This window comes from Silurus meridionalis, chromosome 22, assembly GCF_014805685.1.
Source record: "Silurus meridionalis isolate SWU-2019-XX chromosome 22, ASM1480568v1, whole genome shotgun sequence".
Lineage (NCBI taxonomy): Eukaryota > Metazoa > Chordata > Actinopteri > Siluriformes > Siluridae > Silurus > Silurus meridionalis.
Window position 1 is genome coordinate 5,957,495 of NC_060905.1, and position 13,148 is coordinate 5,970,642.

Here is a 13,148-nt window from a genome sequence, read left to right on the forward strand (position 1 = left end):
CAAATGGTCTGTTCTGTTTTTTTTTTAATTAGCCTAATGATGTCCTCCTTCACTTTCATCAGCGTCTCTTTAAACCACATATGTAGAGTATCTACAAACAGCTACCAAATACAAAATCATCTCTCTATGTTATAAAATAAGGTGGAAAGGGGTTACAAATAGCAACAAATCTGCTTATTAGTCAAGTCAAGTTTATTCCTATAGCGCTTTTCACAACAGACATTGTCTCAAATCAGCTTTACAGAAATCAACAGTTAAGGTGAACGATGTGTATTTATCCAAGATGAGCAGCCATGCCGACTGTGGTGAGGAAAAACTCCCTTAGATGTTATGAGGAAAAACCTTGAAAGGAACCAGACTCAAAAGTGGAACCCATCCTCATTTGGGTGAAATCAAGAGTGTGATTATAGACTTTAACCAATACAGAACACTGGAGAGTGAGAACTAACATGAGCACTGGAATGTAAGATTATAAGTAATGTTCATTCTACAGTCTTATACAGTCATTGTGGTTATAAAACTAGGAGCTACTGAGCAACTCATAAAATAGCTCAACATTTGCGATCATCACAAATCCAACACCAGCTTAGTCAGCTGCCCAATTACTTTTGAGCCTGTAAGAATGAAAGAACTTCTAATGCATTGTTTCACTTTGCTTGCTATAACATTACAAGTTTTCTTACACTGGAACTAAGAGGCCCGAACATGTGGCAGTACTACAATGCTTCTATGCACAAAGCAAGCTCCATGGTGTGCTGAGGTTTGACTGGAGTGTCCTGCACATAACCCCGACCTCAATCACACTGAAAACCTTTGTGATGAACTGGAACACTAACTGCACCCTAGACCTCCTTGTTGAAAATAATCACTAAATGATCACAAATCCCTACAGTAAAAGTCAGATGTACACATTTTTGGCCATATAGTTTACAGGTTAGTACATTTAATATATTTTATGCATTGCATTTTGAAATGTACTTTTCAAGATAGTGTTTTTTCACAACTGCTGTTGCTGAACCTGCTTTATGCATATATGTAAAATGACAGCTATGTGTCTGGGAACTTAGCAGGCCAATGTAGATCCTGCTAGAGGGTGGAGCGAGATGATGAGTGTCTGTTTTCAGCAGATAATAACTGTATAGCCTTGTAACAGCCTAGACTTTCTAAAACCTGCAACATTTTTGATAATATGTAACATATGCTACAGAGGGGTGTATTCAAATCAAATACTCCACACAAAGGATTTATTTGCTCTGCTACAGCCAAAGAGGTCTAGAGAGATAGCATAATTTTCACTGGGTGAGGTTGATCTTTTCCAAAAGAGCATTTCTACTGGCACTGGATTCAGTGGTGGCACCGGATGTAGAGATCTCTTACTCCACACAAACTCTCATGATAGTTGTGGGTTTACGTTTACACTTAAGGAATTTGGAGACACTCATTTTAATTATCTCATTTATACACCTGAGCAGTTGAGGGTTAAAGTAAAAAGTTGATTTAAGCCTCAAGGGAGCAGTAGTTTGATGGAGATGGACTTTGATCTCATGACCTTTCAATCAGTAGTTCAAGATCTTTATCAACGAGTTAAAAATGAGATATTACACAGTCTCCAAAGTAAAGAGGCATGCCACTTAAATGCTCTTCAGACATAACATGATGTTCATTTCTTTTTTCCATTTTTGCCTTTTTATGCAATCTAGATTTCTACTTTTCTTTTTTGCCAAACTCCCAAAGCTGAAAGAAAATCGGCAGCAAGAAATTGGCACTTAATAATACAAGAAATCAACATTTAATACTAAAAAAAGGCAGCTTGATTCACCAGTTTGACTGTGTGCTATTGACTTTGGCTATGATACATATTTTTCTTATTTTTCTTTTATCTTCTACCATTAGGGGGCGCCACAGCAGATCATCCGTCTTCATACCCCGCTGTCCTCTACATCTGCCTCTTTAACACCAAGTACCTGCATGTCTTCCCTCACCACAACCATAAACCTCCTCCTTTTGGGCAGCTCCATCCTCAGCATTCTTCTATCAGTGCCACTGTCTCTAAACTATACAACATCGCAGGTCTCACCACAGTCCTATAAACTTTCCCTTTCACTCTTGCGAACACTCTTCTATCACAAATCACTCCTGCTATCACTCTTCTCCACCCACTCCACCCTGCCTGCACTCTTTTCCTCACTTCTCTAAAACACTCTTCATTACTTTGCACTGTTGAGCCCAGGTACAGTAGTATATACCAGTGGTCCCCCAACCCCGTGGGTCAATTGGTTCTGAAAACAAAATAACAAATGCAAAAACAAAACAAATTCAAAAACAAATTAACAAATCCGAAAACACAACGACAAAATTCAGACAAACCGGAAAAGGTAGGTATAGTTGGTGAATAAAAACTTACAGATCATTGGACGAGACACCTGTCATTCAAGATATACAGGTGAATGACAGGTGTCTCGTCCAATGATCGGTAAGTTTCCATTCACAATCTACCTACCTTTTCCGGTTTGTCTGAATTTTGTCGTTGTGTTTTTGTATTTGTTATATTGTTTTCGTGTTGTTAATGTGTTTTGCACTTCTCGGCCACCGTAGGTAGCCACACCTTAAAAGCTGGTCCGTGAAAATATTGCCTGACATTAAACCGGTCCATGGCGCAAAAAAAAAGTTGGGGACCACTGCTTTATTAGATTGTTAAGGAAGTTTATGAAGATGTTATACGTGATGTGTGTTCATCTCTTCAGCTTAAGATAGACCAGAATTGATATACATGACCATGACCAGACCTCTGTGATCTGCTGTTGTAAGATGTTTAAAGAGCTGAGCACAAAACCAATGCACTTACACATCAATGAACTGAAGCAATGTAGCAAAAGTGAGAAAAAACTTTAGAGCAAATAAGGTTTTATAATTTACACATTTATTTGTTCACATGTATGGAGTAGTTCCAGTATTTAATGGTACTGTTGGACGAGTGCGGAGACGATGACCGCCAGGAACTTATGCAGAGCTGCCTGCACTTCAGCAGTGAAGCTGCTACCCAGAGTAGCGCCAACTACAATGGTAATGCAGTCAGCCAGCAGCTATAGGAGGAAGCAGAGGATGAAGAATAAACACAGGATAAGTAACAGAAAAGATAACCAGTATAGGCTCATTGATCAACAATTAATTAACTACCAAATGTAATGCTTAATAAATGACTAAAAATAAGACGCACCCTGAAGTTATTAGGATCCACGTGCAGTTTTTCAGAGTGCAGCACACTCAACTCGGAGAAAGTGGCTTTAATGTTGTCCAGGTTCTTCACTGCGTTCTCCAGACCACGCATCACCGTCAAGCCGTGTGCAGCAACATTGGGATTTCCCATGATCGCAGCGGCGTTGTACAAGTTTCCAAATTTAGCGAAATACCTCTGGGTCCATGGATACACCACCAAACATCTGAGAGACACATTCGAAAGAAACAATAAGTTTCACATTTAGAACAAGTAAGAAAATAAATGTTAAAGGTGATGATTTGAAATCTACCTTGTCAGTGCCTGGTGACCGACTGCACTATGATCGATCTTGGAAAAGATGTTCTGGATGGTAGTGCGCTCGAAATCTGTCCACTCAACCATGATGCTGCTTTTGGGTTTTCTGATGTTCTAATTAAGAAAGAGCTCTGCTATTTCGGTCTTTTTAAGCCTCTTATATATACACATCTGGACACACCTCCCAAGACCAGCAACAAACTTTGAATGGGGTGTGTTGAGTCTTGAAGTCTGAAAGATTTTGATTAGATATGGTCACTTTATCTATTAACAGCGTTTGTTGTCCTGGTATATCGCGAAATGTCATATTTGGCAGATTGTTTAATGGAAATTAGTGCCATATTCTGTTGCCCTTCATTTGACATTGACATTACTGTAGCATCTAGCAATGAACTAATAAATGAACAAACTGATGTCTTAGTTAATGAGCTTTCAGCAAATCAAACTAAGACTTATGGTGAAAAACCAATGGTTATCAAGGGCTTATGTGGCGAAAAACAATGCTTAAGCTTTTTTTTTTTTGGGAGGATGTATTTATGTATTTAGAGATTTTGTGGTCAATAAATTATGCATCTTGTGTATTTTTAGGAAGCATCTGTGGAAGCAAGGAAATAACCAAACTGGGAACATCGTAAAGGTCTTAATTACTTGTAATGTATGCATGCAATCAAAAATATCAATGTTTGCTACATCATCTAGTATGCTGTGAAATGAAATTAACGGTTAGTAGTGTTTACTGTGATTTTTATTTAATCTGATTATACTAAACAAAAAAAAATTACATTTTGGAAAAAAAAAATTACATTTTCGTGAGCTTGTGTTTGTTACTGCAAAAAAAATCTAATTGCTTCATAATAGGATTTGTCCTTAGAATATGATAGAACTTTTTTCCTCCACTTTTGCGTAATTCGAATGATATGAGATGGTAGTAATGAAATATATTGCACGAATGAGGAGGATTGATGCAAGGCAGTGCAATATTTAGCTGTAGTGAGTGAAGAAGTTACTGCAGCACATCTTTAGAGGTTACGCCCATGTAAACCATTCATTGATAAAGTATTTAGACTAAAATATCAACATTTTCTTGGCAGTCTTCACAAGATTCTGCTGCTATGCCAGGAAAAATAAATGGCACTGAACTGATAAAATTAAATCATTGCTTTGCCTGTTTAAAAGCAGCTGTGGGATTGTAGCAAAATGTAAATATGTGAATTAAAAAATAAAAAAGTGGATGATTGCATTTTACTGTGCAATTAACAAAAGAAAAATTGCATCCTTATGACAATAAATAATTTGTTCCATGTATGTAAATTAGATCATTCAATTATAGTCAACTGTAAATAAAAAGTATGTAAAAAATACAAAGAATAATGTTTTTATTAATATTATTATTGTGGTTGTTGTTGTCGGTGGTGGTTTTGGTTAAAAACAGGCTATAAACGTAGAATTTACATCCATATAGTGTTTTCTGAGCCAATTATATATATGTTAGGAATAGTTTGGGTAAATGTTCAGTTTATTCACACACATTATCTATTACAAACAGCTGGAATGCTGTCTAATCTGTCATCAGTGAAAGGATTCGGAGTTGTTACGTTTTTGAGGAGGGTCTGGGGTGTTCCGAATTCATGTCCTTGTATAAAAGGGTGTTCGTTTTTTGAAGCAGTTTACATTTGTTTCAAAACTATTTCGAAACCATGAGTCTCTCTGCCAAGGACAAAGCTGCCATCAAATCCTTCTGGGTAAAAGCCTCCCCAATGGCTGAAGAAATCGGTAGTCAAGCTCTGTACAGGTCAGTGTTTGTGTCATTTTTTTCCTGATGATCTTCATTTTGATTCCTTTTCCAATATCGAAGATTAAGTCTACTGTGCCTACACAGGATGCTGACTGTTTACCCTCAGACCAAAACCTACTTTACCCATTGGACGGACATGAGCTTCAACTCTGCTCAGTTGAAGAAGCACGGAAAGACTATAATGTCTGGTGTGGAAGTGGCTGTCAACAAAATCGATGATCTGACCAGCGGGATGCTCAGCCTAAGCGAGCTGCACGCTTACCAGCTGCGTGTTGATCCAGCCAACTTCAAGGCAAGATCATTTAAATACTTTCTCTAATAATTAGCTGTAAACATTCAATCCTGCTTTACATGTGATCTTGTGCCACAACATGCTTGCACATGCACAACATAAATCAATGTATTTTTCTCTTCTAGATCCTCTCACACAATTTGCTTGTGGTTCTGGCCATCCTGTTTCCCACTGACTTTACTCCTGATGTACATGTGTCTATGGATAAGTTTCTTGCTGCAGTGTCCCTGGCCCTCTCCGAGAAGTACAGATAAACCCCTCTGCAGAGACCAGAACAGAGACCACCACACACACAAAGTTTTTCTCAGAGCTTGTAAATGTTCTTGACTGCTCTAAATAAAAGTCCAAAAATGTTTGGTCTGTAAATGAAAATAACACTGTATGTGCGTCTTCTTTCAATCTCTGTGTTTATATTAGATTCAGGATTAAAATAAGTTCATACTGAGTTGAGGGGGGAAATGCAAACCCACATAAGGCTAAACAGATATTTATAAAAACATGAATACCATACGTCTACTTACTTCAGCTCTCCCCTACCACAAAATAAAGTAAATAACAAACATAATGCAGTGACATTCATTTAATATAATTGTGACTGCACTTTTCACATTTAGTACATTTGAATTAAGGTTTATATAGCTGAATTTAACTAGTTATTTTTCTTAAATTTGATTAAAAGTACGTAAATCTTGAGCGTGTAATAATAGATCATGAACACAATATCTATGAAATCATTTCCAACAATATTAATAACAGCAATTAGGAAAGGGACATATCATCAACCTTCAGAAAAAGGGAACTGAATATATAAAAATGTCTTTCACGAGGCTAATGTGAGTCCCTATACCTATAATTCATATTTCATATTCGCAGAATCCTTAATGATGTTAACAAATATTAACGAACTTTTACTGTAAAATTTTGAACATATAAAATGTATGAAGTGGTGTCCATGTATACATTTTCATCTGACTGAAACAATAAAAAACAATTTAGAAAGCTTAAAATTAAAGCATATTACAGATCTTTGAGTGCCTATTCGGGGTCAACTTTTCAAAAACATGTCCACACTTACAGTAACATTTTAGCCATTGCATCGTCTAATAATCTGTTCAATGCACAACAAGAAGTCCAAAAAAAGTTGGGACACTGTTTACAATTTACATAAATACTGGATGCAATGATTTACATATTTCATTCACAATAAAACATAGAAACCATATAAAATATTTAAACAGAGAAAATAAGCCATTTTAAGAAATTGTAAAAATTGTAACACGTCTGAAACAAGTTGTGACAGAGGCAACAAAAGGCTGGAAAAGTAGGTGATACTAACAGGGAGGTGAAGAGGTAAAAACATTTTGCAACTAAGTAACATGATGAGGTAAAGAACATCTTAAAGAGTCTCTCAGAAGTAAAGACAGGCAGAGCTTAATCAATCTGTGAAAAACTGTCTATAAATTGTCGAACAGTTTTAGAATAATGTTCCTTAACGTAAAATTACAAATAATAAAAATGTCATAATCGAGAGTAAATAATATCATTAAAATGTTCCAAGAATCTTATAAAGTCTCTATGCGCAAGGAACAAGGTTGAAATATTGGATGCCTGGAAGCTTTGTGCTCTCAGATGTGTTACGTTCATTTTGAAGTCTAGGGTAGGCAGGTATAAGGTGTTTTGTGATGGATGTTAGAAGAAAGGACATAACTGAGACCCAGTTTTAGTTTTTCTTTCATTTTACTTTCTAGTTTATGATACAAATTTACATGCATAAGTGACAGGACTATATACAACAAAACAAAAGAAAGAAGCAAACAACCAGGATCAATGAGCTTAAAGTAGGTGGACTCAGTGACGATGCCAATCCAAAGAACAAATCAGAACAACTTCAATAAGTATGTAGAACCTAGCCTGCCCAAACAACACGTTCTCACTCACAACGTTTCACATATGGACGTTTGGTCAGGATCCCTCGGAGTCACATTTTGACACACTGGGTATCCCTTTGATACCCCTGGCATCATTTATCAACGTGCAGAAATTCCCACAGACTTCTGCAGGGATTCCCACAGACTTTTGCAGGGATTCCTACAGACTGTTGTAGGGATTCCCACAGACTTCTGCAGGGATTTCCACAGACTTCTGCAGGGATTCCCACAGACTTCTGCAGGGATTCCCACAGACTTCAGCAGGGATTTCCACAGACTTTTGCAGGGATTCCCACAGACTTCTGTAGGGATTCCCACAGACTTCTGTAGAGATTCCCACAGATTTCTGTAGAGATTCCCACAGACTTCTACAGGGATTCCCACAGACTTCTGTAGATCTCTGAAATCTTTTTGACACCGAGAGCTACTTCTTGAGTACCGACTAATGTAAAGGGCTAGCAGTTTGATACACAATTCTGAAATAACAATTTTGCTCAATTTACCTTAAATTATATGTTATTATTAATAATTAATGATATTCATCTATACCAGGGTCAAACTGAACTGCACAGGGGGCCAAAAACTCAAAGCACACTTTAGGTCGCGGGCTGAACAGGATAAACATTTACTGAACACACTAAAACTAAATGTTTTTTTAACATAAATATGAATAGAAACAGACAGGAATATTATTCCAGAATGAATAAACTTAAAATTTAAATAAATAGCTCTCCATAAAAATATTTCCTGTCAAAATTATACAAGTTAGAAATATGAACATGCTGCAAAAAAAACCATGAAAAAATCAATAAAAATTGTGCTTTAAAGTAAATGTTAAAATAACAACAAACTAAAACAATCAGGTTTCTTATGCCATTTTATAAAAAATAATCTTAAACTTTAAATAACTTAAAATATTTTGCTCTCCATAAAAATATCTCCAGTTAAACACCAGACGTCTCACAGCTTCATCATGCAGCTCTTCAGAATCTCTCCCTCAGTAAATAAGCGGCTGATGTGACTCTGATTTCTCCTCTGTTTTCACACCAGCTTCACTTTGTGATTTTGCTCTGCTGAAAAACATCTGCTGAAATGTCAGATTCTTCTTTAACTCTTCTACTTTCTGTATCTTCTGCTCTGCATTCAGATTTTTTTAGCTTCTCCTGATGTTTTGTCTCGTAGTTCCGTCTTGCTTTATTTTTTTTCCTCTTTTAATCATCGAAGCCCCGCCTCTTTGGTGACGTCCTTTTCCGACTGGGGTGTGGCAGATCGCCTATAATGACCGAATGAAGGAACCGGCACCTGCATTCCAGGAAAGGCCAGACAACAGGGGTACAAAAAGGCCAGACATACAGATGCATCTCAGTTAATTAGAATAGCATTAAAAAGTTTATTTATTTTATTAATTCATTAGAAAAAGTGAAATATTATATCGATTCATCACACACAGACTGATATATTTCATGATGCTTTTGGTTCACATTTAACAAAAACCCACCAATCTCCAAAAATGTGTAAAAAATGTTTAGTGAATTCTTCTGGAAAATATGTTCATTTACTGTATATGTACTCAATACTTGGTAGGGGTTTCTTTTGCTTTAATTACTGCCTCAGTTCAGCATGGCATATGTTTTCTATGTTCTATTATGAAAAACATGGTTTAATGAGATCACTAAGACAAAGATTTATTGACACCTGGCCATAAGATTAGTATGTGCTTTCTCAGCATTCCAATTCATCTCAAATGTGTTCAGAAGGTAAGGACTATACAGCAGGCCACTCAAGATCTTCGACTCTAACCCATGTAAACTATATCTTCATGCAGCTGGTCTTGTGTCAAGTTGGAACAATTGGGTAGGACCTGTTCCGCACATTTGTAGGCCCTAGGCATAATTAATATTAAAATCACTATATAATCAAATCAACATTGGAAGTGAAAGAGACAAACTACTGAGCAGGAAGAATAGTTAACTATTTCAATTGTATTTGTATGATTAAGCTCGATTTATTCGGTAAATACAACAGCAAGATTTATTAAAAAACTAAAGAGTATGAAGGAGGCTATAATGATAATGGAAACATCACAGGAATTTATAAGATATACAGACAGTTGAGGTACTTTTTGAAAGAAAAAAGTTATAGCTAAAACTAAAAAAAGTTATAGAAGAAAACACACCTGCCTGTTTACGCAATAAGTATGGCCACATCATGTATGTTTTGACAAGTAGTTAAATGGTGCATTTGGTAAAAGTAGAAAGGGTCTGTGTTTTATTTATGTATTTTTTTGCTGTTTGTATACACTGACTGTTCCAAGATGCTCTGTAAACCTAATGGTTTAGTCATTTATGGTGATTGTTGGCAGCAGGAAGTCTTTAAACGAATCAGACTTATACTGTTTAATTACACACAAATGTTTATGTATAATTCGATTATTTTGATGTCCTTAATGTCTTTATAAATGAAAATGTGTCTTCAGAGCATTTTTATCAGCACCAAAAATATGATCAGTTTACTTAAAAGAGATTTTTAGGAAGGAAACCGATTGAAAGTATTTACTTTATTCTTTATATATTCAAATGGAGGATTAAACCCATATAATAGTAAATATTCAGAATAGTAATATTTTGCATGCTTGCGGTAGAAAATATATAACTGCTAAAATATTGGCAACTTAGATAACATTGGTAAATTTTTAAGACTATTTTAACTAAAATGCACTCATTAAAACTGACTTTATATTTTTTTTATGTGACTAGGCAAGAGTTTTTTGTTTTGTTTTGCTTTCAGCTGATTACTAATTTAACTTACATTTCATCTTTATGTTGCAAAACTGAAAAAAACTGAATCTATAACATTTTACAGTGTGATGTAATCATCTATTTTCGAATAAAAGATTGTATTAAGATCCACAAGACATGACAGAAATTATTATTAAACATTTATTGGTTTAATCAAGTTCCACTTAAACGCAGAAAAATTTCTCTCTGGTCTCACATTCAGTATTTAATGGTACTGTTGGACGAGTGCGGAGACGATGACCGCCAGGAACTTATGCAGAGCTGCCTGCACTTCAGCAGTGAAGCTGCTACCCAGAGTAGCGCCAACTACAATGGTAATGCAGTCAGCCAGCAGCTATAGGAGGAAGCAGAGGATGAAGAATAAACACAGGATAAGTAACAGAAAAGATAACCAGTATAGGCTCATTGATCAACAATTAATTAACTACCAAATGTAATGCTTAATAAATGACTAAAAATAAGACGCACCCTGAAGTTATCAGGATCCACGTGCAGTTTTTCAGAGTGCAGCACACTCAACTCGGAGAAAGTGGCTTTAATGTTGTCCAGGTTCTTCACTGCGTTCTCCAGACCACGCATCACCGTCAAGCCGTGTGCAGCAACATTGGGATTTCCCATGATCGCAGCGGCGTTGTACAAATTTCCAAATTTAGCGAAATACCTCTGGGTCCATGGATACACCACCAAACATCTGAGAGACACATTCGAAAGAAACAATAAGTTTCACATTTAGAACAAGTAAGAAAATAAATGTTAAAGGTGATGATTTGAAATCTACCTTGTCAGTGCCTGGTGACCGACTGCACTATGATCGATCTTGGAAAAGATGTTCTGGATGGTAGTGCGCTCGAAATCTGTCCACTCAACCATGATGCTGCTTTTGGGGTTTCTGATGTTCTGGTGAACGAGGACTCAGACACAAACAGTCCTGATCTCCAGCTTTTATAAGCATTTCACTGCTCCTCCCAAACCCGGGAGATAGACACACATTTTGGGATGGGTTCAGTTATGGGTGTTTAAATCAGATAAGTGCTCGTCTCTTATACTCCATTCATAGAAATCATTCAAGAATATATTATTGAGTTCTAAAAAAAAGACTTTTATTCGGTAAACTCTGGATTTTTGCCAAATATTCGCTCAGAAATGTGTGTGTAAATGTACATTTAAGAAGTTTGAAAGATTCCCCTAATGACTTTGGCTGAAACATTTCTAGTGCCATTTGTAATGAATGTAACTGCATATTTATATAGTTTATTAATGATGGAATAATGATGCATATGTGAAAGCAACGTGCGTGTAAATCTGTAGAAAATGAAACTGTTCATTTAAAACATTTCAAAACATTCAATTATGTTATGTGTGAAATGTTTTTGTTGAATCAGCACTTGTTTCCTGTCAGGCGTGAATGTTATCTATCACAGTCAGTAGACGTGCTGTCTAATCTTCATCTGTGAAAGGAGTCTGAGTTGTTATATTTTGAGGAGGGTCTGGGGTGTGCCAACTTCATGCCCTTGTATAAAAGAGTGATTCGTTTTGAAGCAGTTTACAGAAGTCAAGACCACTCTGAAACCATGAGTCTCTCTGCCAAAGACAAAGCTGCCATCAAAGCCTTCTGGGACAAGATCTCCTCAAAGGCTGAGGAAATCGGTAGCCAAGCTCTGTACAGGTAGGTGCTTTAGAACTTTCTCTTTTTGCTCATTTTGATTCATTTACACTTTTATATGATAAACTTTCCCCCAATGTGCCTACACAGGATGCTGACTGTTTATCCTCAGACCAAAACCTACTTTACCCATTGGACGGACATGAGCTTCAACTCTGCTCAGTTGAAGAAGCATGGAAAGACTGTAATGTCTGGTGTTGAAGTGGCTGTCAACAAAATCGATGATCTGACCAGCGGGATGCTCAGCCTAAGCGAGCTGCACGCTTACCAGCTGCGTGTTGATCCAGCCAACTTCAAGGCAAGTTCATCTTAATGCTCTGTAATAATTCAATCCTGTTTTACCTGTAAGTAGATCCTGTGCCACAACATGCTTGAATTTTGTTGTTTCTTCTTCTAGATCCTCTCACACAATTTGCTTGTGGTTCTGGCCATCCTGTTCCCCACTGACTTTACTCCTGATGTACACGTGTCTATGGATAAGTTTCTTGCTGCAGTGTCCCTGGCCCTCTCCGAGAAGTACAGATAAACCCCTCTGCAGAGACCAGAACAGAGACCACCACACGCACAATCTCTTTCTCAGAGCTTGTAAATGTCCCTGACTGCTTTAAATAAAAGCCAAAATATTTTTGGTCTGTAATTTAAAAATAACACTGTATGTGCGTCTTCTTTAAATCTCTGTGTTTAAGTATTAATGTGTGTTTATATTAGACTTTATAAAGTGAATAATGTCCGCTGAGGGGAAAAATAAAGGAACATATAAAACTAAACAGGTCTTTATAAAACAGGAAGACACGTTTAACTACATGATAATGATGTTAATGCATAAATTAAACAACAGTTTTTTACTCCTTTACAATCATTGCTCAGATGCAGAAGCCTTCAGCTTCACTTTACTGACACCAGAGATGAGAAGTAATGACTTCCAAATACTTCCTGTACTTAAGAAGTTACTTCACTATTTATTATGACATCTTTTTACTTTCAGCATTAAAATATTTACACGAATATTTGTCATTTCTATTTCTTATATTTTCAAATGAGGCTCGTTACTTTAGTTTTAATCTATTTGGTGACATGATCAATATTTTTCCTTTTAATTTCGCACCGTTTTCAGATCATTAACTAGAGACCTTCACGGGA

General features: G+C 36.5%; 4 protein-coding genes across 7 annotated transcripts; 2 read left to right on the forward strand and 2 right to left on the reverse strand.

Moving 5' to 3' along the window:
* The first annotated feature begins 2,788 nt into the window (after positions 1-2,788).
* On the forward strand, positions 2,789-5,991 carry LOC124375888 (hemoglobin embryonic subunit alpha-like). 3 transcript variants are annotated; one of them, XM_046834596.1, is made up of 5 exons: positions 2,789-2,803; positions 2,946-3,063; positions 4,121-5,324; positions 5,412-5,619; positions 5,745-5,991. In XM_046834596.1, the coding sequence occupies exons 3-5, from the start codon at positions 5,230-5,232 to the stop codon at positions 5,871-5,873; spliced, it is 432 nt and encodes a 143-aa protein (XP_046690552.1). In that variant the 5' UTR covers positions 2,789-2,803; positions 2,946-3,063; positions 4,121-5,229; the 3' UTR covers positions 5,874-5,991. The 3 variants fall into 3 exon arrangements, with proteins under 3 accessions (XP_046690552.1, XP_046690551.1, XP_046690553.1); XM_046834595.1 differs by lacking the exons at positions 2,789-2,803; positions 2,946-3,063 and adding an exon at positions 3,620-3,744 and having other exon boundaries at positions 4,121-4,169; positions 5,248-5,324; XM_046834597.1 differs by lacking the exons at positions 2,789-2,803; positions 2,946-3,063 and adding an exon at positions 3,649-3,744.
* Positions 2,904-3,645, reverse strand: LOC124375889 (hemoglobin subunit beta-2-like). Its single transcript, XM_046834599.1, has 3 exons — positions 3,528-3,645; positions 3,218-3,440; positions 2,904-3,083 (listed from the first exon to the last, which is right to left on the reverse strand). Exons 1-3 carry the CDS (start codon positions 3,617-3,619, stop codon positions 2,955-2,957), a joined length of 444 nt encoding a protein of 147 aa, XP_046690555.1. The 5' UTR covers positions 3,620-3,645; the 3' UTR covers positions 2,904-2,954.
* LOC124375890 (hemoglobin subunit beta-2-like) lies at positions 2,904-11,239 on the reverse strand. Its single transcript, XM_046834600.1, has 4 exons — positions 11,124-11,239; positions 10,814-11,036; positions 10,557-10,679; positions 2,904-2,960 (listed from the first exon to the last, which is right to left on the reverse strand). The coding sequence occupies exons 1-4, from the start codon at positions 11,213-11,215 to the stop codon at positions 2,955-2,957; spliced, it is 444 nt and encodes a 147-aa protein (XP_046690556.1). The 5' UTR covers positions 11,216-11,239; the 3' UTR covers positions 2,904-2,954.
* On the forward strand, positions 9,317-12,598 carry LOC124375886 (hemoglobin embryonic subunit alpha-like). Of its 2 annotated transcripts, XM_046834594.1 has the most exons (4): positions 9,317-9,401; positions 11,888-12,011; positions 12,099-12,306; positions 12,406-12,598. In XM_046834594.1, exons 2-4 carry the CDS (start codon positions 11,917-11,919, stop codon positions 12,532-12,534), a joined length of 432 nt encoding a protein of 143 aa, XP_046690550.1. In that variant the 5' UTR covers positions 9,317-9,401; positions 11,888-11,916; the 3' UTR covers positions 12,535-12,598. The 2 variants fall into 2 exon arrangements, with proteins under 2 accessions (XP_046690550.1, XP_046690549.1); XM_046834593.1 differs by lacking the exon at positions 9,317-9,401 and having other exon boundaries at positions 11,848-12,011.
* The last annotated feature ends 550 nt before the right edge of the window (positions 12,599-13,148 follow it).

What these genes read in the sequence shown, in the direction of transcription:
- LOC124375889 (XM_046834599.1), bottom strand. Translation starts at nt 3,619, where the DNA reads ATGGTTGAGTGGACAGATTTCGAGCGCACTACCATCCAGAACATCTTT. An exon ending in GGTCACCAGGCACTGACAAG is followed by an intron (nt 3,441 to 3,527) that starts GTAGATTTCAAA and finishes TGTGTCTCTCAG; the next exon opens with ATGTTTGGTGGTGTATCCAT. An exon ending in TGGATCCTAATAACTTCAGG is followed by an intron (nt 3,084 to 3,217) that starts GTGCGTCTTATT and finishes TTCCTCCTATAG; the next exon opens with CTGCTGGCTGACTGCATTAC.
- LOC124375888 (XM_046834595.1), top strand. An exon ending in AAACTGGGAACATCGTAAAG is followed by an intron (nt 4,170 to 5,247) that starts GTCTTAATTACT and finishes CTCTCTGCCAAG; the next exon opens with GACAAAGCTGCCATCAAATC. An exon ending in GGTAGTCAAGCTCTGTACAG is followed by an intron (nt 5,325 to 5,411) that starts GTCAGTGTTTGT and finishes GTGCCTACACAG; the next exon opens with GATGCTGACTGTTTACCCTC.
- LOC124375890 (XM_046834600.1), bottom strand. Translation starts at nt 11,215, where the DNA reads ATGGTTGAGTGGACAGATTTCGAGCGCACTACCATCCAGAACATCTTT. An exon ending in GGTCACCAGGCACTGACAAG is followed by an intron (nt 11,037 to 11,123) that starts GTAGATTTCAAA and finishes TGTGTCTCTCAG; the next exon opens with ATGTTTGGTGGTGTATCCAT. An exon ending in TGGATCCTGATAACTTCAGG is followed by an intron (nt 10,680 to 10,813) that starts GTGCGTCTTATT and finishes TTCCTCCTATAG; the next exon opens with CTGCTGGCTGACTGCATTAC.
- LOC124375886 (XM_046834593.1), top strand. Translation starts at nt 11,851, where the DNA reads ATGCCCTTGTATAAAAGAGTGATTCGTTTTGAAGCAGTTTACAGAAGT. An exon ending in GGTAGCCAAGCTCTGTACAG is followed by an intron (nt 12,012 to 12,098) that starts GTAGGTGCTTTA and finishes GTGCCTACACAG; the next exon opens with GATGCTGACTGTTTATCCTC. An exon ending in TTGATCCAGCCAACTTCAAG is followed by an intron (nt 12,307 to 12,405) that starts GCAAGTTCATCT and finishes TTCTTCTTCTAG; the next exon opens with ATCCTCTCACACAATTTGCT.